At 30.5% G+C, this 22,022-nt stretch overlaps 1 protein-coding gene across 1 annotated transcript; it reads left to right on the forward strand.

Moving 5' to 3' along the window:
- Nucleotides 1-4,183: 4,183 nt before the first annotated feature.
- LOC145327533 (uncharacterized) lies at nt 4,184-13,360 on the forward strand. Its single transcript, XM_080171078.1, has 3 exons — nt 4,184-4,351; nt 8,633-9,046; nt 12,227-13,360. The coding sequence occupies exons 1-3, from the start codon at nt 4,184-4,186 to the stop codon at nt 12,254-12,256; spliced, it is 612 nt and encodes a 203-aa protein (XP_080027204.1). The 3' UTR covers nt 12,257-13,360.
- The last annotated feature ends 8,662 nt before the right edge of the window (nt 13,361-22,022 follow it).

Consider the following 22,022-nt stretch of genomic DNA (forward strand, 5'->3'; position numbering starts at 1 on the left):
AATGTTTTGTAGCAAGTCTCTCCTCCTACCGTCATATAGTTCCTGGAGGTTTGTTACCCTATAATACCTAATATTTGGAGCACCACCCTCCTTTGGAAATATCTTTTTTAAGAAAGATCCACCGAAAGCTATAACGTTACATTTTCCTTTACCTCCCATTTTATCTGTAATTTTATTCATTTAAATAATCCTTTCTTTTCTATTTTAGTTTTATCCAGGGAGCAGTTTAATGGCTTTTGGGCCATTGCTGCTTCCTGGTTCCTCGGGAGGAGGAGGAGTCCGGCGGCAGAAGGAGGAGTGGAGAGAGACGTGGAGGAGGATGGGAGTGGGAGTGAGATAGTGAGCGGGAGTGAGAGAGTGTCAGGGGAGCTAGCCCCTGTACAAAATGATTCTTACTGCGTGATATCATAATAAGGTAATTATTTTATTTTTCTCAAATTTTCTTAACTAGGCTTTTTTTTTTTTTTTTTTCAATATTTATCCCTACATTCCTGAATCATAAAATGCATTTTATTCAAAAGAAATATGGCTAATTTGTTCAAAATATTATGACTTCTAGACAGCGCAAATTTATCTAATGTTTTATTCAACTCATTCATCTTATTTCATTCTAAACACTTATATTTTACTTGACTCATTTACTCATAAAAAAAAATGTATTCACACAGTCTATTTTTACTCATTTAATATATCGCACTAAAACTTTCTAATTCACACAAAAATTGCATGCAATATACTGTAAAAAAAAATCCATACAAACATATCACTGTAAAAAAATTTGCCTTATATTATTTTCGCTTTTTTCTACACATAAAAATCATATTCACACATTTTCTCACACTATTTTATGCATAATGTTTCCCATTCATACTAGAAAAAAAATGCTTTCACACTTTTTGGCGCACACTTTCTTAAAGTATAATACCCTTAGTCGTTAATTTTAGTTAATTAGTATTAAAAAACTGTTTACTCATTTAAATTTATTCTTGATTTTACTCTGAGCAAAATCCATATATCTCTCAAGTTAAATGATTTAATATGTTTTTTCAAAATCGCGGAGAAAATTATTGTTTGCTGTAAAAAAAAACTTATGATAAAAAGAATCGTTTTTTGCTATATTTGCTATACCAATTTCAATGTTTGTCTTTAGTTACTTGTCATATGTCTTTTTGTTTACTAAAATAAATTGCTAATGATTAAATTTTGCTGTTTTTTAGGAATATTACTGTTATTATGATTGGCTATTAATTTATGAGGTTAGTTTTATTCAAGTTTTAGCACTGTTTTATTCTACAACTCATTTCCGTTAAAAGTAATATAACCATAAAAAAATATGAGTGAAAATAGTTTAGTGGAACAGTGTGATAACTTTTTTGTGAGGAATATTATTTGTGACTGCGAGTAAGTTTTTTGCTTATATTTCTTAGACTAGAAGTTTTAAAACTAAGCTTAGATCACATAATGGTAACAAAAAAAAATGTTTTATATCTTTGACTAGTTAGTATAATGGCAATAAACTTCTTTACTTTTAATAGTTAGGATAGTGCTTGAATAATGGCAAAAAAAATTTTTACTTTTGATAATTAGGATAGTGCTTATAACATATTTAGTCCTGGGTTTAGATTTTTAAGAACGATTAGAAGCAAACTTATTTTTTATTTTTGTATTACAAGAAACTAATTGTTAATATATATTTTTAGGAATTCATCTGAGTATGAGTTCTACTATGGTTTGGGAGATCTCATGTCCGAAGACAACTTTTCGACTTTTGGTTCGATTCCGGGCTACGACCTTGGTTTCTGCTCTATTTCTTTGATAGTTAGTCTATCTTTAAAGGTAAATTCTGCTTTTTAATGGGAAGGAAATATTTATTTTGATATCAGTTATTTTATTTTCTTAATTTTCTTTAAATTTTTTGTTCTACCATGGATTTTTTATATATACTATTTTTAGGCCTTATGCTAGGTTCAAATTCGATACCCGCTTGACTGATATTAGAATTTATATTCATTTATACCTCTCCCCTTTTAAAAAAGCAAAACAAAAGTTTTTTTTTCTTTATTATTATTTGCATTTTAACACTTATTTCAAATATTTGACATGATAGTATTTACATAAAGATTTTTTTAATACACAATACATTTTTTTTCACTAAAAGATTATTTATTACATTTAATCACTTTCCATATCTATTTGTTTTTGACTGTCTTTTTCATACGGGCCTTGTTTGTTATGAGGCTGTATAGCCCTAGTAATGAAACCCATACCTTTATTATAAAGGTGCACTTCTTGCTGAAAGGATATATAAAGTTTATCAATGTCCTCAATTTTTTCAGCAAGGTATAAAGAATATCTTGTTCTTTCACAAGCTGTCAGTATCACTTTATCTATCAGTCTGTCGTAAAATGTATGCATTTGTTCACTATGATATTTAAAACGTGGTATTAAGTCTATGATACCCCTAAGATCTCTTCTTGTAAAGGTTTCCATTGTCCTTAAATCCAGGCAAATAGTTTTCAATTGTGATTTTAGTTGGAAAACCTTTGAAAAAATTTCAGGGGTATCTAGGACTTTAACTTTTCCGTTTTTATCAAAAATTGGATAATTAAGTTGATTCTCAAAAAATTGTTCATTTGTTTGATGGTAAACAGTGCTCAATACATACATATGATGCATATTTATTTTAGTTTTTATTCTGAAAATTTGATATATCCCTTTTAATTGTCGTCAAAAATTAGTATTTAAATATATGTTATAGCAATGCAATTAGTTTTAAAACATAGGTTTTTATTTCATAAATGATTAAAAGAAGAAAAATCACGAAACCTAGCACTTATACTTGTTTTATTCAAATATTGAAAAATTCACCCAACCTTTATATTAAAATGCAAATTAACAACACATCATATTTATTAGCAGAAAAGAACAAATTAGTTTATAATCATATTAGCATAAAATTCTTCACGCAGTTGAAAGTATTCATCCAAAATAGGTCTAGTATTAGCGACAAAAATTTGGCGTTCATCACCATACTTTGGTTGTAGGGCAAGAAATCTATCATATAGAGTATCCAAACGCTCAAAGAACCTAGTAACCCAGAATCCTTCCCTAACTCTCCTAGGTAATGTTGGATCATTAAACCTAGTAAAACTTTCATAACGTGCTTCATCTTGAAACTTCTCAAATAGGAAAATAAAGTTCAATTTCATACTCTCAAACTGGCTATTATTCAGCTCAAAAGCTTCTGCTTCTGTTAATGACATCTTTCAACCAGAAAACAGAAGTGATAAAATCATACCGATTGCAAACTATTTTATATAAACAGAATAAGCGCATTGCTCACAAACAACACCTCTCCAACCTGTCTCAAATAAATTCCTATTGGCGCGTTTAATTTGCGCGTGAATTGGTTTATTTTTATATTTTAATTGAAAATACTTCTGATCTATTTTTATTTTCGTTCTATGGATGGTTTATTTATCCTTGCGCGCGCGTATCGTCATCTGGCGTGCTCACAGAGTTCTAATGTTTTCTGGATTTGGTTTTACTTTTAGTTTGTTAGCAAATATTTAAAAAGAAATGGCTGTAAGCGAAACTGTTAGATTAATTTGGGAGGATTTGACCAACGTCATGAGGAATGCACATAGATATCTACAAATGAGGGTTGAAACCTCTGACCCTACCGTTGATAGACAGGAGGTGGTTAGACTATTGGATGTTCAAGAAACTTTAGTCGCAAGGGTCTTGCTCTGTCGGCCTTTGCCAGGAGAAACTGAGGCTATTCAACTTGCTAAGTTGAGATCTGTAGAAGATGATGTAGAAATTCACCAGCTCCGAGTTTTTCATGTTTAAGCAAATTATTTGTGTTTCAAATATACATTAATAAATGTGAAAATTACTTTATCTATTTTGTTTTATATGATATTTTCTAGGATTTGTTTTGTTTTAATAATTTTGCCGCCTTTTTTATTGTCTAGCTGCCCGCAGCTGTTATGTAGATTAGTTATTATTTTAATCGGTTTAAAAAGGGGTGTTTTTTATTTCTCCAGGTGTGGTAGCTATTAAACCTTTGTTATTTGGCGCGTTTAATTTGCGCGTTAATTGGTTTATCTTTGTATTTTAATTGATGTTTTGCTTGGTTGTTTGGTTTTATTTTAGTTGTGTTTGGTTGCTTATTGAGAAAATGTCTACATTTGCTAGTCGCGAGGCTCTAAAAGTTATTTATGGCGATTTCACTAGAAATATAGCCAAAATTGTGGTGGGCTTACAAAACGGCGAATTTGGAGATTTAGCTTCTCAAACTGATCGCGATAATTTTAGAAGAGAGTTGCTGGACCTAGAATTTGAGTGGGTCAGCCGTTTCACTCCAGATGATTCTAAACCTGATACCTTTGGGGATGATTTTATCGAATATTCGAATGACTACATTGCGTATATCCGTCGAAGATTCGATTCAATTTCTAACAGGATCTGTGAGAAAACCAGCGGTAGCTTTCCTTGATTTTGAAATATTGTCTTTTATGCTTCTAAATTAATTTTTCAATAAATGTTGGAAAATTGTTTTTTATTTGTTTTTAAAACGGCGTAATAATTTATTAATAATTGTTATTAAAAGGTTAGATTTATTTTATATTGTAAGATTTGTATTGGAAAGAATTTTAATTTAGCGCATTATTATGCAGCATTTTGTTATCCAATAGAAATTAGTTAATGACAGGTTACTGAGGTTTACTCGTGCTTGATTCGCATCCCTAGCAAAGAGGAACAATAAATAGCAATGAACCAATGTCCAAATAAAACAGTAAATAATATAAACAGAAATTATATTGGTGATCGCTTTTTTTGCTTTTGGATTTTTAAACTAATATGTTCTTTTATTTATCTGGTATTATGATTAGAGCTAAAATGTTAGGAGAATTTTCAATATTAGAGTCCCAGTTTTGTGTACTTTTATGAATATTACTCTATGATATCTTAAAAAAAATTTCCATGATATTGAATAAAAAATATCCATGATAGTAAAACACTTTTAATTGTTATTTGTTTGACTGAAAAATGAGAAAGAAAATATTAAGAGAAAAAGAAATGTTCAACTTATTTGGGTTCTAAATACAGAGCCGCTTTTTTGTTTAGATCTAGGACTGTTTTTTTGAAAAGTTTTATAATTTCTAATAGTATGAGCTGTCTATAAGGCCTAATTATTGTTTGTGAACTGATTCTTATATATTTGCTAAATTTTAAGGCAGCTTTGTATGAAGACCTTATTATATTGAACACTTTTTCCTCGTATTTACGTTTACATTTGCATTTTTTTCGTCTTTCCCTTATTTGCTGTTCATTTTCTATTCTGGATATATTATTTTGCAGGAATCTCAGAGTTTGATTTATTAATAGTCGAAGATTAATCAAATGCAAGTTTTGCTGAATAATGTTAATTTCTATTTCAATTTTATTGGCATTTGTAAAAACATGAGAATTTCTTGGGATACACATTATAAAACTACTTAAAATTTGTTAAAAAAATGCCCACTTATAATATATTATTTGTCTATCAAAATCTTCATACGCTTTTCTTATTAATTTTGTAGTAGTTGCGCTCCAGGAAAATATTACTTGAAAGGCTATATTTATGTTGTCAGGTGTTTTTACCTTCCTACACAATGTAATAAGATTGTTTATTTTAGAATTTACGTGTCTAAATTGTTCTTTATGATAATTTAGTCTAGAATCACTTTCGATATTACATACTAATAATATACATTCCCACAAGTTTAAAAAAGAGTCAAAATCATTGAGTATCAGTTTTAAAATTGCAAAATGTTCCCTAATTTCTTGTGTTGCTAATTTTATGTACATTTATCTTTTTTGAGACCTAGTTTTGTAATGACAGGAATCACTTACATGCGCTTTATTTCTTACCCCACTACTGCCAAAACCCTTGTTTCCCCTAACTGTCTCTTTGTTTTGTCTGACTGTCCTTGGTATTTCATCTATACTAACTAAACCTTTATTTTTCTTATTGGGTTCTCTATTTTGTCTGACCGTCTGTGGTACTTCGTCTATTACCTCTATTTTAGGATGGCAAATCTTCTCTATAACTAACTGGCCTATTCTGTCATGTACTCTAACTTGAAAAGCTTTATTCCCATTATTTATAAGTAAAACCCCAATGTTACCCCTAAAATCTTCATCAATTACCCCTGCCCCTATATCAATGCTGTGAAAATATGATAATCCTGATCTAGGTGCTATCCTTCCATAAGTGTTTTTAGGTAATTGTATTGCAATATCTGTCAAAATTAGCTGTCTCTGATGTGGTTTAATTGTTAAATTTTCGGCAGAAAACAAATCAAACCCAGCGCTTTTTTGGTAAGCTTTATATGGGACTTTTGCTTTGTCAGATATTAATCTAATTTTTAGTACGTCAGACATTGGTTTAGTTATGTAGTGGCTTTGTTTTAAATGAATATTAATTCAGGTTTAGGAGTTGGAGATATTTAAAACCAATTATTATGATAATGTTGGAAAGCTATAATTAGGGTGCTCAATTAGAAACTTTGATTTACTTTGTTTGATGTATTTAATAATCAATGAATTTGCGAATATAATTATACCATAGAGTTTTATTTTACAGTTGTCACTTTTGATTTGTTTATTAAAAATAAATATAGTTTTAAAAATCTTCTGAAAAAAGTCAAGGTGTTCTAATTCTTTGAAAAGAAATTCAGATGAAATTACTTTTTTACGCCTATTTATTGCCTTCCAAATATGCAAGAATTTATTGTATATTTTAAGAGTGGTTTTGAGTACTTCCAACTCCCTATTAATAAATGAAATCAACATTGGGTTAGTGTTTTTGTTAATAACATATTTGATAATATTTATATGATTCACTAGCTTGTCTATTATTCACTTGCTTATTACTAAAGGTGTATCGCTAATATTTAGGCTTACCTCCCCTCTATTTGCTAGCCCCAAAATTTACCTAGAGAAAAAAGGATAAGATTTGAATAAATATCTTTAAAAATTATCATAGTTTATATTAGTCTATATTCTCTCATTTGTCTGTATTTCCTTAATTTTCTATAGTATATTTATAGTATTCTTAATAAGTAGTGTTACGCAGCTTAACTCTTAATAGTATTTATTTTTTATTTGATTGGTTGGTGTAAAGTATCATAAACTGTTGTTTTTTATTTGTTTGATTTTAAATATTTTATCTAACAGTTTTTTTATTAGGACTCAAAAATTCATTTTTAGAAAACTATTCTCTATCCTATTTGTGTATAAAAAGGTACTTTAAAAGGGTTGTAAAAAGTTGAATGGTTCGTTACGGGCCTTACAATAGCGAGGCAGCGTAGCATATCTTATTTAATTTATCTGTCAGTTTCAAAAACTTTTTAATTTTTTGACAAGAAATATCTGCTATTACTTAATGTTATATCTAAACTTATTCAAATATGTCCAAATGTCAAAATGTTTTAAGTCTTTCTAAGAGAAAACATTTTAATATGAATTGTTGCATTAATCATTTTTAGTCTTATTTCATTTTGTTTTACTTAAGAAAATAATCTAAATTGTAACTAGTGCACCTAATTTTAGTATGAAAGTACTCAAAGATTTATCTAAAAAAAACCAGAAATAATGTTGTCATTTAGATGGCATTTATCCGATTAAGTTTTAATTTTATTTTTCGGCGCTAAACTTCAAAAGAAATACTTGAGAAAAACATTTAAATGTGATATTTGTAGTAATTCATTCGAATTTAATAGTTTTCGCTCATAGCGATGAAGATTTAATGTTTTAGAGTCATTTACTTGCGATTTACGTAATAATTCCTTTAATCTTTACGCCGCTACGGTTAGACAGTAAAAGTTTAATCTTTAAAACCATTTACGTGCGTTTTATGTATAAACTCTTTTAATCTTTACGTCGCTACAACTAAACAGTAGGAGTTAAATATTTAAAACTATTTACGTGTGATTTATGCGTAAATCTTTTTAATCTTTACGCCGCTACAACTAAACAGTAAATGTTTAATTTTTAAAACCTTTTACATGCAATTTATGCATAAATTCTTTTAGTCTTAACGTCGCTAGAACTAAACAATAAGAGCTTAATATTTAAAATCATTTACATGCAATTTTTGCATAAATTCTTTTAGTCTTAACGTCGCTAGAACTAAACAATAAAGGCGTAATATTTAAAATCATTTACATGCAATTTATGCATAAATTCTTTTAGTCTTAACGTCGCTAGAAATAAACAATAAAGGCTTAATATTTAAAATCATTTACATGCATTTATGCATAAAATCTTTCTTTCTTAACAGTGTTATAACTAAACCGTAGCTGTTTAATGCTCAAGTTATTCTCATGTGCTTTATGCTTAAATTTATTTTGGCTTAACATTGTTAGAACTGAACAGTAAAAGTTTAATATTGAAATTATTCACATGGATTTTATTATTAATTTATTAATGCTAGATATTATTAACTAGTATTCAATTATGTTATTTTATTTAATTAATTTGGACTAGTTTTTGACAATTTTCTGAGGATATATCATATTTTCAATGGTTTATTTTTATGATTGTTGAAATGTTATTTGCTAATTATTTTATTTTATTTTAGGCATGCTTCCTGACTATTTGCATGATTCTGTGTTACTACAACCGACTTTTGAAGAAACGATTGGAAATAGCGACTGATAGAATTGGTGAGCTCGAGAAGAAATCTTCATTGAAAAAAACTTACATAACGGGCCTTCGAAATCATTTCTACAAACTAAGCCCCCACGATGGGTGGGCCAGCATGGAAAACCTTGAAAACAAAGCGACCTCCAGGCCTGTGGCCACTGAGCCAGGAGATAACACTATTCCGCCTCCAGAAGATTTTTCTGATTCGACCCTACCTGCATGTGTTGCTGACGTTCACGTTTCAGCTGTTAAGAACGATTCTGACCTTCCTTACTCCGTTGGCAACCCGCCACCTGTGGATCCTACTGTACTAGTTAAAGGTGTGGGGATGGATAGTGAGATGGGGAAGGTAAGAATTTGCAAGTTGGTTACTTTAGAAAAACTAGTTGTATCCGTATACGTCTACACGGTGAAGCTACTCTGTAATTTATGTATTATTTATTTGTTTTTTGTTAAACTACTTTATGATTTAATTTGTCTGTTATTATTTGAAAATGTGTTGTTTTTAGTATTTTATATACTTATTTAGAGATATCATTGCCAAGATCATATGATTCTGAAGTTTCAGTATGAGTTATTTGACTATCAGTTGGGGGGTCGGGGAGGGGGCGAAGTTTAGTTATTTCATTACTTATTCTTCGCCACTCTCTCAGATCCTCCAAAGTTATTAAATTAAAATGCCTACAGATTGATTTTGGAAGCTTATATTTCCCTACATAACCTTCGTCGATCTTTTTAAGTTGCTGCGGCGATAATTTTGCTTTGTCAGTAGTAAATATATTAACAATATCAATTAAAAATTTGCTTACTTCTTGCACTACCCAGACTTCTAAGTCATAAACATTTTTATTTTTGTGATACAGTTCTTTTTTCTTTCTGTCGTTCCGAATCAGGCAAAGATCACCTATTTTGAAATTGTGTGGATATCTATGTTTATTTAGTTTTCGTAGTTCTCTTTCATGTTTTTGTATAATCTTATTCTTGTTTCTTTCATATATCTTCAAGAATGGTGTTTTTGCCAAATCGAAACGTTCAGATAGAGATAGCTTATCAAATGTAAAATTAGGTCTGAATAATTCATCATATTTATTTATTTTTCCATCAAAATTATATAAGGATAAGTGGTGTAAGTTATTAGGTGATAAGTCTAAACCCATGAGCTTAAAATTATTAACTTGGTTTACTGTAGCACATATTGCCTGTTTTATACGCACACTATCTTTATGGGCTGAGTAGTACCTTATCAGATTTTGAATGAGCTTAACACGGCGCTCAATATTCCCCCTGCTGGCAGAACGGTAGGGGGCACTATTTATAAAACGTGAGCCAATGGAATTTAAAAATTCTTCATTTTCTGCATTTCTTATATTTTTTCCATTATCGCTGTGGAATTTTTCCACCTGTCCATTAATAGCTACGTAATGTGCAAAACCTAATTGAATGTCTGATTTTTTTGTTTCTTCTAACATAAAAACTGTCAAATACTGGGTAGCTACATCACAGAAAATAAGTACTGCTTTTATTCTATCCACCCTTTCTTCTTTTCTCAGGGATGAAGGGAATTCCAACAAATCTACTTGGACTAAATAATTTCTTCTAAAATTATGGGCAGTAATGCTTGTACCTTTTTCTAATCTGTAGTTATTAGTTTTAGTTTGTGCACAAGTAGCACAAGACTTAATAATTTTTTTAATTGCTTCTAATAGAACTGATTTTACTTTTACATAATAAGTCCTTTTCATAAGATTATAAAGTCTATTTATCCCCGGATGAATTAAGTCAGCGTGGTGTGCTGCTGCAAAATAATCATATAACTCTTCTGGCAAGATAATTAAGTTATTTTTATAATGTATTTTAGTTGGACTCACATTTTTTGTTAAACCTGTCATTATTTGACGTTGTATAAAATAACTTTTTCTAAGAAAATGACCATTACCCAAAGACAGATTTAGGGTAGGTCTAAGTATGGTATCTTCATTCAGAGTAGAGTCTGAATTCTCAGAATCAGTTTCAGAATCAGTTTTGTTACTACTTTCCTGTTTTGTAGAATTATTTGAATAGAATTTTCTTAAATCTGATCTTATTTTAGCCCTTTCATATCTATTTGCTTTTTTATTAAATTCTTTTTGAAGTTTTGCTTGTCTTTTATTTAATATTGAATTATTTTTTGATGAAAATAATGATCTTTCATATTGATTGCTAATCTGATCTGATTCTGGTTCCGAAAATTCAGGGTGTTCTAAACTAAATTCCCTAGAGACACTTGCATATGAAGGTAGGGGGTTTTTTTCCTCCTTATTGTTTGAAACAGTATCTACGTTTGGACTTAAACCCATTCCTACTGAAGAATTATTTAATGTTGGGGGGAGGGGGTGTGATTCTCCTCCCCTTTCTGCCTTATTACTGTGAGAGTTTGACATTATATCTATGTTATTTTTAGTTCTTTCAAGAGTGAGGGGGTTTGTTTCCCCTTCCGAGATTGGAAAAATGTCATTTTGTGGGTTTAAACTTAAATCCAAGCTAATAGTAGGTTGAGGGAGGGGGTGTGTTACCCCTCCCTTATCAGCATCCTTATCATTATTTTGTTTTGCTTCTAGAGGCAAATCTTTATTTAATTTTTGCGAGGGGAGGGGGTGTGATACCCTTCCCTTATTTGATACGCTATTTTCTTGGGATTTCTGCCCTGAATCCATATTTATTTTTGGTTGTGATGTGGGGAGGGGGTGTGATACCCCTCCCATACTTGGGGTCTCGTTACTTTTGGAGTTTATATTTACTGGAATAGGTGCTGGCGGGGGGAGAGCTTTAGGTTTATTTTTTCCCCTTCTCCTAGTACCCATTGCTTCTTCATACCTTTTTAATAATTCAGGACCTTTACCCCTGGTAATTACTTTAATGTTAGTTTCATTTTTAGGGTTTTTAAAATTTTCTTTATCCCTGGGAATAGGGTTAGGTTCAAAAATTTTAAATAAATCACATTCGTAAACTGGTTTTATCCTATCTGTTCCAAAATTTAATTGGTAGTGTCTCTCCGGGATAAGCCTGGAGAGAAAATCCGCTAGTTGTTCATTTGTTGGAATTGCCATAAAAATTATTCTATCTGTTGTTGTAAATATAATTTTTTGAGAAAGTGTGTCAAGCATAGATTTACTATTTTCAATTTTTGTATTTTGTAAGATTTTCATTACTGCAATATTGTCTGTAAGGACAATTGTTTTACAACCCAGTTTTGTTTCTGGGTAAAAATATTGAATAGAATCAAAAACGGCTATAATTTCTAAATAAGCTATACCGGTGCCTCTTAAAATAGATGGTCCAAAAGTTCTAGAGTAAAATCCTAATATTTTTCCTCTGCCTTTAATTGAATCATCGTTTGTCCTTAGAAGCTTTGCTACCATATTATATAAATTTTTATCTGGTACACTAATATTTTTTACTGTTTTTCTATAATAATGACATCCAATTTGAAAACTATCTTTTACACCATAATAATGATAATTATGATTATCATAACTTAATATTATTTCAGTATCTGCGCGACGATTCCATCCACTGCTGATTACTGCTTGTTTAACTGTGCCATCCTGTTGAGACAGGTAAGCTAATTTTAAATTTCTCTTGCAGTATTTAGAGAAAGACATTAGGAGAAAAGTCTCAATATTAGGGTCGTTAAGATTTTGAGTCCCTGCCCTCAACGCATTCATTGTCAATATGTATTTTTTATTTATTTCTTCCCTACTAAATATGGTTTCTGTGGATTCATCCATTACACTTAAATATGCATAAAGTTCTATGTTTAAACAACAAAAGCTAAAAAAATATAAACACCATCTGGTATAATCCTTGATACCATCAATGTTTAAAAATAAACTAATTTTATGTAATAATTTTAAAAGATGGTTTTCTTTGAAAATGACACCTATATTATCACTATAAATTTCATTGAATAATGGAGAAAATTTTTCTGGTATGGGTTCAAGATTAGGAAATTCAACTGGAAGTAAATCCCTTATTTTTAGCCCAATTAGACATGCCCCTAGAGCCCTACCGGAAGCATCGGTGTACAGGAATTGTACATCGGTGTCTTCCCGGCTATCGTTATTGCATTCTTCTGATCCCATTGCTTTTGTAATTGCATAGAAATGATCGTTAGATTCTTTATCCCAGTCAAAGTTTTTAACCTGTTTATATAAACAATTCATATGATATTGTGTAGTCATAGATATTAGAGGTCTATAGTAGGTTAAATTTCCTAAAAATGATTGCAATTCTTTTAAATTTCTTGGTGGTCTCATTTGACTTATTGCTAAAGATTTTTTATCTGGTATTTTTACCTTGCCTTGCCCCACTGTGTAACCTAATATATCAACGGATTCTTCTACTAAATTTACACAAAAACGACATTTGTCAAGATTAAGTTTTAAATTTAATCTATTTACACGACCTAAGAACTTGTCCAAATTAGCTAGGTGATCGTCAATAGTGTCAGTTTTTGCATTAAATAGTGACAAATCATCAAACCATATCAAAACATGACTAATTAAGTCGTGTAGTCCATTATCATCTAAATGTATATTATCTAATATATAACTTAGTAAAAGGCTAGGGGTACCCGCATATCCTGTCAGGGCTCTTTTAAAACGGAATACCCCAAATGAAGTGGTAATGTTTGTAATTCCTGATTCTAAAACTTTGTCTGATAATTGTAAATTATAAAAAGCATTTCGAATATCCATAAAGCTAGAGTATCCTACTTCAGGGAGGAGGGATTTTAGGGTCCGGAGTGGGTCCATAGTAATCGAACTGACGTTATAGGGGATTGTGCTATTTATTCCACGTGCATCTATGATGATGCGGGGACTTGCTTGCTTGTCTTTACGTGTTGTTATGAAAACAGGGCTTCCAAATTGTTGATGGCTAGGGGCAGGTTCTATTATATTAAAATTAATACAAGTGTCAATGAAATATCTAAGATGTTGTGTGTCATTCATTGAGAGGCTATACACCTTTGTGTTTCTTTTAAAATTTTCTGGTACTTCAAAATCAAAATAATCTTTACTTGCCCCAATATCAAAGCTATGACAAGCACCCGAATTGTACTTTAATAATATATCTGCTACCCTATCCCTTATGCTTAAATCTTTTATATAATGCAATTTTTCCTTTATTTGTTCTAAAGTAAGGGGTGGGGGGGGTAATGGTGAATCCAAAGTTAACCCCTCTTTCGGCTCCAACAAAAGTTTTTGAACCTCTTCATAACTAATCTCTTTAGGGATATTTACATAATTTTCCTCAATTTCTTGACAATGTATGCTATTTACTATCTGTATGTTCTCATAGGGCAGGGACGATATTCGTTTTTTGGATTATTTATTATAAAATTCCCTGTTACATTTCTAATAAAATATTTTGCTGTTTCTTTAAAATTTTTCCAACTTAATTGTCCTTCCATTCCTGACGAAAATGCTGAAATAAATGTGTCACAGATTATTTTACAACTAGATTGGAAATCTATTATTTCTACAGCTTTTATTGGCTTTAACTTAGAGTTTCTAAAACCAGTGATATTTATTTCTTTATCTTTTTCAGGAATGTATGGAAGTACGAGAGCGACTAGTCCCCCAGCCTCAAGGTGCAAGGGCTGTTGTCCTACATTAGTTATAATTAGTCCTATTTTATTTCTTTCTTTGTTTAAATTATATACTTTATACTCAATTACTATATTAGGATTATTTGTTTGGAAAGGAATAATTCTTTCTGTTTCTTGTTGTAATGTTTTCAAGTTTTTTACATTAAAAATAGTTTTACTTTTTTGCCCTGGTATTAAATCTATTTTATCTATGTTTTTAATAAATGGTGGGCTATATACCTTGTTCCTTCTAGGGTGCAGCGAAATTTTTATTTTGTTTCCTGTCACTTTCATTACTAAATTGGTTTGAACTAAAAAGGGTCTGCCTAGTAAACTTACTTTTTCTGTTTTAATAATATGAAATGGAATATTAATTACACCTATCCCTGAAAAGTCGCAAGGTATATAATATGCCCCTATTGTTGGTATTTGTGAACCATCTACTGTTGAAAGCCTATACTTTTTTGCTTTTCTTTCGTTTTTATAATTTGGATTTACTGCTAAGATAATGGACTCAGAGAGAACATTTACGGCTGCGCCCGAATCCAATTCAGCTATTACTTTATTGCTTTTTATTTTAAAGGGAATTAGAATCCTATCTGTAACTGAAATATCGCCATTTAATATTTTAAGCTGTACTTCATTTTTTATTTTGTGACTAATATTTTCTTCCATTATTGTACCCCCGCTTACTTTCATGTTAACGATGGTGTCTTTTCCTTGGATAAGAATTTTGTTCAGCAAAAAAGTCAAACAAAAGACCCAAGGCGCAAAAGCAAACCCAATTAGCATTAGTATCAGGAGTAATATAATGCAAAAAATAGTCTTGTTATTAGATGGAAAATCTAGTAAATATTGTATAATTTTTAATACTTTTTCTTCTATAGTAATTTGTTCATTATATTGGCTCTGTAGTATATCATATTTGGAATAGACGTCCCAACTTGTATCAGAAAAATCTGAATTCTCAATTTTATTATGTTTATCCATGTCCCCATAACCTTTTTCTATTTCAGAGTATAATGGCTCTCCAGTATTGTGTTGTTGTTGTTGTATTGGACCTTGAGGGTGTTCCCCTAAAACATCCAGGTGAACTTCCCCTTCATGTAATGTAAAAATATCTGAGTTTGAGCTTTCTTCATTATTAGAAGCTTGATCAACAACAATGTTTCCAATGGTATTAAGATAATCCATGTTTTTAAAAGTTTTTTTACTTTTTTCATAATCTTTACTGCAAACTTTATTTAAATATTTTGAATAAGTTGATTCATTAAAATCAGAATTTTCACTCTCCAATGTGATACTGCTTTCATTATCGCTATTTTCATTATCCGTAGAATTTTGTAGTGTACTGTCTGTACAAATGGACGTTTCAGATTGTCCGTCTGTGCTTATGTCCGTCATGTTCTGTGAGTTTAAGAAAAGCTCCATAATCTGTTGTTTGGCTGAAACGTTACTATATGTAGATACGGACTCAGATAACATAGGCTCGTTACCTTTTATTAGAGTTTTACTAGAGTTTTCACTAGAGGAATCTTCCAAAAAAGAAGTAGAATAATTACTAATCCCATCACCATTAAGCATATTATCTATCTTATTACTTATTTCTAATACACTACCTACTACTTTATCATTACTTACATTATTCTTATCTATCTTACAATCTAATACTTTATTATCTATTACTTTATTTACATTAGCTATCTCAGTATTCATTACACTATTTTCATTACTTAAAACTGACTTACTGACTAACATTTCATTAATATTCTGATTAGTTACATTATTTAACATATTAACATTAGGATCTATACAGATATCTTTATTGGAAATTTCCTCTATTTCATTTTCTCTAGTTACCTCTATTGTTTCGCTTTTATGGGTGCTATTATTCTCTTTATATTCTGATTTTTTTAGTGTGCTTGGAGACGTGTTACTGGATAGAGCGACGTTTTTAGAATCATTTTCTGCTTGAGATATTATATTTGCAGGTGAATCTATTATAATTGTTATTTTACTATTATTACTCTGAAGTGAATGTAAGTATGGGGACGCTTCTAGTTTTTTATATCCTTTGGTTGGGGCAATAAGCAATCCTTTATAGGATGGTATTTTCTTGGCAAGCCATATTGTAAACACCTTGAACATTGCTCTTGGGAGGGGGCCACATTTGGATAGACTAGACATGAAGCACTAGAATGTGTGCTTTCATTGCACTTAAGGCACATAGCCTGTTTCCTTAAATCTCTAATACCTTTATTATCTTCCAACCATTTAATGTTTTTCTTCCTAATTTCTGGGTCTGCATGGTTGGCGCAATATCGAGAATTGTGGTTAGTTTTGCCACAATATTCGCAAGGTGTTCTTTGTCTTTGAGTTCCAGGGTTTGTCCCTGATACTATTGGTGTCTTTCCTTCTGTCATTTCTTGTTTGTTTACTACTTTTATTGGCTGTGCACTCACTTTATTTTCCTTATATCTGTCTTTTTTTCTCTTAAACTCAAATTCATTTTGTAGATACGGTCTAAATTCTCGAAACCAGTTGATGAATACATTTACATTTGCTGCTGCCGATGTGGCATGTAAAAAATTACTTTTTAAGTTTGCTGGCACAAAGTAATTTGCAAATTTCATACGAATTTTTTCTAGTTTATGTTTTGTTTCCATGGCTGTTTTTTCTAGCCATGAATGTAGCTTAACTATGCATTGTGCAGGCTTTATTTCGTCATCTATAGTAAATCTGTACTTGTTAAACTTATCTTCATACTCTGCGGCACTTAATGTTTCTTGTGCTATTGTTGTCATTATACACGTGACGAATTCTTTGCTAGTCATTTCGTTAGGATTTATGTCTAGTTTATCTAATGACAAACGGGCCTCAGTTGAAAAATAATGTATTAGAAGAGCATTGTATGTAGCATATGTCCATGGTGTTCTAAATCTTTCAATATACCTAAAGTTAAGCAAAAAACTCCTAAGATTGCTAGATTCTCCAAAAGATGTTGGCACCTTGCCAAGTAACTTAATTTCTTTGACAAGTCGTTTATGTTCGCATGGGCCAGTTACTAGGTTACTGGGAATCAACTCTAAAATTCTTTGCATACTTAAGTCCGTCCCTGCTAGTCTCTCTCTCTCTAGGAGTCTATCAAGTAATTCATTTCTCTCTATTTTTTTACTTTTAGGTTTATCCTGCTGTTTTGGGACTTCATCGACCATGTCTCTGTCCTCATCATTTGAATCTGAAGAGCTAGAGGTAGCGTCTTCAAATCTATTTTTCTTTTTCTTTTTGCTTATTTTTTTGACTTTGACCTTTTCAATTTTATCTTTTTTGTCTTTATGTCCGTCTTTCTCTTTGTCACTGTCAATTGGTTGACTCTCTTCTTTCTGTTTTTTCTCTGAGTGGTCATAATCTGACGTCTCATACTCATTATCTGTCTGTTTGTCTTTCTTTTCTGTCTCTTTTGTATTTTCTGAATGTACTTGAACTGGTACTAGAATTTTATTTGTTTTGTCTGTACTTTGTTGTATCATATGTGCCCCTGTAACATTAACCTGTTTGGGTAAATTTTTTGACCCCCCATTTAATGGTTGGCTATTGTCTGTATCACTGTCTATGTCCGTGTCTCTGACTATATCTTTAGGAGGTAATTTAGATTCATCCATTTCATAAATTTATTTTATTTTAGCTTGTTTTGCTGCAGAAACTTATTGGACTTGTTATTACTTGTTAGTATTGGTTATGACTAGTGTTTAAAGGTAATTTTAAAATGAATATTTCATAATTTTGCTATGTCAAAAAAAACATTTGTTTTGTATGTTCTCTGTTTTTTAAATGGACTAGTGGTTTGTCTACTTTTTATCTTTTATTTGGAAGCAGGGAGATGTTTATTGATAGGAAGAGAAAAAAAAATATTACTGCTTTTTATAAAAAGCCCTCTCCCTGTTTGAAAAAAAATTTTTATGATATAGCAAAAAATATGAAAAAATTAAAAAAAAACCTCTTACCTTGGATTACGGAACCACATGAGACGTGTTAACTTGCTACTCGAGTCTCACCAGAGTTAACAACCTCATTTATCTCTGAAAATGGAGTTAGAAAAAAAGGAAAACCCCTTAAATCCCCTTGTTAAACTATAAATCCCCTAACTAACTCCTAATAAAATACACCTTTCAAAAAATAATGTGCCTAATTTAATTCCCCTAAGTATTTTGAATTTGAAATATTAAAACTTAGTATTGGCAGACAAACATCCTGTTACTTTAGTGAAATGCAAATAAAGACTTACAGCTTAAAAAACGAGCGAATAAAAAAAAGGTATTTTTAGCAAGGAAATGTAATTTTATTGATAAGGAAAAAATAAAGTTTAATAAAAAATAATACTAAGACATAAATTGAATTTTATTTTAGGATTTGCAACAAAGAATGGCAAGAATTTTATGCTGTAAGAAAAAAGGGACTAGAGAACTTAAAGAAAAAAGATGTATGCTCCAAATGAGCCTTGGTGTCCGACTCCCAGCTAAAATCTCCCAGCAGTTCCCATATCAGTTATATTATTGCCAAAACAGAACCTTCACTTAGGCCCCGTGCGCAAATATTCATACACGCTCCTTTGTTGCAAAATTCTTACATTGCATTCATATAATGTAACATAACTTTTAATAATCACAAATTTCATTACATTTATTAATACAATTAATTCAAAATAAAAAATTTATTCTAATACACAATATAGTTTTAAAACCTAATTTGAAATAAACGAGTCCGGAAAAAAGTCCAAATTTGGTTACACTGGAGTGTTTTAATATATTTGACCATATTCATGCGATATATGTGAAAAAGTATTTGCGCGGGTTTGTGCTAAAACAGACTTATTAGTATTCATTGAATAACTTTTGTTCTATTGTATAAAAAATGTTATTTAAATATAAAATGTCTAAAAAGTGTTATATTTTACTGATTTATTATATTTAATTATTAAAATTCATACTGTTTTTGCATGAAAAATGATAAAATGATCAAAAAGTAGTATTTTTTAATACACGGAGTCGGATGTTTAAACTCATGAGAACTGACGTTTTCTTGGACCTTTCCCCGAAACCGAATCTTCCCCTTCAAGTCTTAAAACTTCGTTTTTACTATTTCTACTAGTATTTTTTTAAAGGGCGAATATAGGTTTGATATAATATGAGCTTATTTTAAAGGTGCCATTATATAGATTATAAATAACTTAAGGATATTGACATATCTAATTGTATAAGTCTGTTTATAGCTTAAAACCTTTCTAACTCAAGATAATATTATGTAATAAGTGTGGTTCCCTAAGAACCCAATTACCCTAGCATCACACAAGGCTTCGTAGCAAGGTTGAATCAAAAAGCTTTCGTAAAGGATAGTCGTAATAACGTGGAAACTAATTAATCAGGGGTAAATATACCCATCTTCTACCTTAATACAAATTATATAAAGTAAAATATTTAAAAGTTTAAAAAAACATCAAATAATGTAAAAAGTAAAAAAAAAATAATTGATAAAATTTTCTTGGAGGAAGAATGATTTCAAATCCCTGTTTTTTTAAGGTTCGTGTGAGTGTGTGTTAAAATTGCGTACATCAGGGTTTTTATATTTTCCAGAATTAACCAATGATCTTTGTACAGAAAATAAACTTTAAGACGTATTATTTACCCTAGTCAAAGCTTTTACGCAAATTATTTCTACGCTTTTAAAAAATTGAATTAAAGAGTATATAATCTAAAATAATAAACATTTAAATTATCTTTTAAGGTGCGTGCCATTGTAATAGTCAATCAAACTTAAGCAAAATAGTCAAAAAAAAGTCTTGTAAAGGGCTAAAATAAACCGTTTGTCGTCAATCTCATTTATCATATGTTCAAATGAAACAGAAAATTGCAAAATCTACTTAAGGATTTTTTTGAATTTTTAAATTTGGCATAGATATTCTAAAAGTATGAAATGGCACCTTTCATATAAGCTCATATCATATCAAACCTATATTCGCCCTTTAAGAAAATTGGTAAATTATGAATATTTTGACTGTTATGAGTGGCCAATTTCTGCAATATTGTATGTCTTATTATGTACTCAAAGTTTTAGCATTCTAATAGCTTGAACGCCCTTGCTACAGGCCTGCGCGGTCTGACATTTATCTTTTAGGCGCGCCTTTAAAATAGGCAATCGTTTGATTATTTCAAGAATATTCTAGAAAGAAAATATACTCATACAGAAGCTAGGCCACTCTATAATTATCAAAATTAAATTGTCTATTTTAAAGAAAATGCATTATAATTTATAGATAAAAAGGGTTCTGTAAATAGAAAAACTATGAATTATAATGCAGACACTTTTGAACCCCTTTTTACTAAAAATAAACTCCTATAAAAAAATTGAGGATACTAAAACCCTTTTTTCCTTCCAAAATTAACCCCTTGATAAAAACTGAAAATATATGTAATTCGGCTGCAGGATATCTATCTATTAACGCTTACATTTTTTTTATGAAAGAAATATTTTTTAAGGCATAAAATCACCAAACTTTCCAAATTGAAAATCAACTTTTCTACAATTAGGTTCGGTCCGTCTGTCCTTATATTCTTTTTGCTAACATAGACTCAACAGTCGGGCACCTTGCCGCTCCTTAATAGATTTGGGGGAGAGGAGGGGGCGTTCAACGCCCATCCCCCCTATTTTCTCATATCCTGTTAGAGCAAGAGGACTAAAATTTTATATAATAAAATCTAAATCATAAAAATCTCTTTGGGCCAACAAAACTGGAATTATTCTTTTAAAAAACCTTATTATTAGCATAACTGTCGATAATACGATGTGATAAATTACTATATTACCCAATAATGTAAAGTTAAAACTTTTTGTGTTTATGTATAAAGAGCATTTTAAGAATGCTCTACCTGCACTAGATATGGAATAGATCGATAGCATGTTAGAACTGTCCTATCAATTTCGAACTTTGTATGGTAATACCTGTAGTAATTAGGTATTTAGAAAGCGTAGCAATTCTATAATCGTAACCAAAATGTCCGTACGTCCATTTTAAACATGTTTATTTTTAAAACTGTTTTAACAACAAATTTTATATGATATAATTATCTAATTGATCTGATGTTTTGGAATACTGATTCCTAGGACAACAAAGTACAAAATCATAAGCGGAGCATCTCTATATCAAGTCCTAAAAATGTAAGTAATAAGTATGTCCTTAAACTTTATCCAGTATTTTGCAGTATTTACTTACAATTTTGTATTGACTTTTATACATCTCTATTCTGATAATTCAGTTCTTACACTCTACAAGTGTTTATGTTCGTTTGTTCTACCGCTGGAACGATTAATAAAAAAATTTCAGGGTGGTTTTAAAGGTAAATCATAGGTTTTATGCTATTTTAATAGGTGGATGCGACACTAGCTTTTTAAAATAACATATTTTTTTCTATTCACACAACGTGTCCTATTTACCAATTTATTGTTATGTATGTATGTGTGTATGTATGTCAACTAAGATCTTATTAACGGCTGGACTGATCATAACAAAATTTTCAGGGAAGTTATATGGAGTTCCAGGGTAGGTTTAAGCTATTTGGAGGAAGGATCAATACAAATTTAGATAGATAGATAGATAGATAGCCGGTGCCTTCGGCACCACAGGGCTAAAAAAAACTAGTTT

This window comes from Acartia tonsa, chromosome 9 (genome assembly GCF_053477335.1).
Source record: "Acartia tonsa isolate MP-2025a chromosome 9, ASM5347733v1, whole genome shotgun sequence".
Taxonomy (NCBI): domain Eukaryota; kingdom Metazoa; phylum Arthropoda; class Copepoda; order Calanoida; family Acartiidae; genus Acartia; species Acartia tonsa.

Coding starts and splice junctions, on each gene's coding strand:
- LOC145327533 (XM_080171078.1), top strand. CDS start 4,184: ATGTCTACATTTGCTAGTCGCGAGGCTCTAAAAGTTATTTATGGCGAT. Junction 4,352..8,632: donor TGGACCTAGAATTTGAGTGG/GTCAGCCGTTTC, acceptor ATTTTATTTTAG/GCATGCTTCCTGACTATTTG. Junction 9,047..12,226: donor TGGATAGTGAGATGGGGAAG/GTAAGAATTTGC, acceptor ATATTATTTCAG/TATCTGCGCGACGATTCCAT.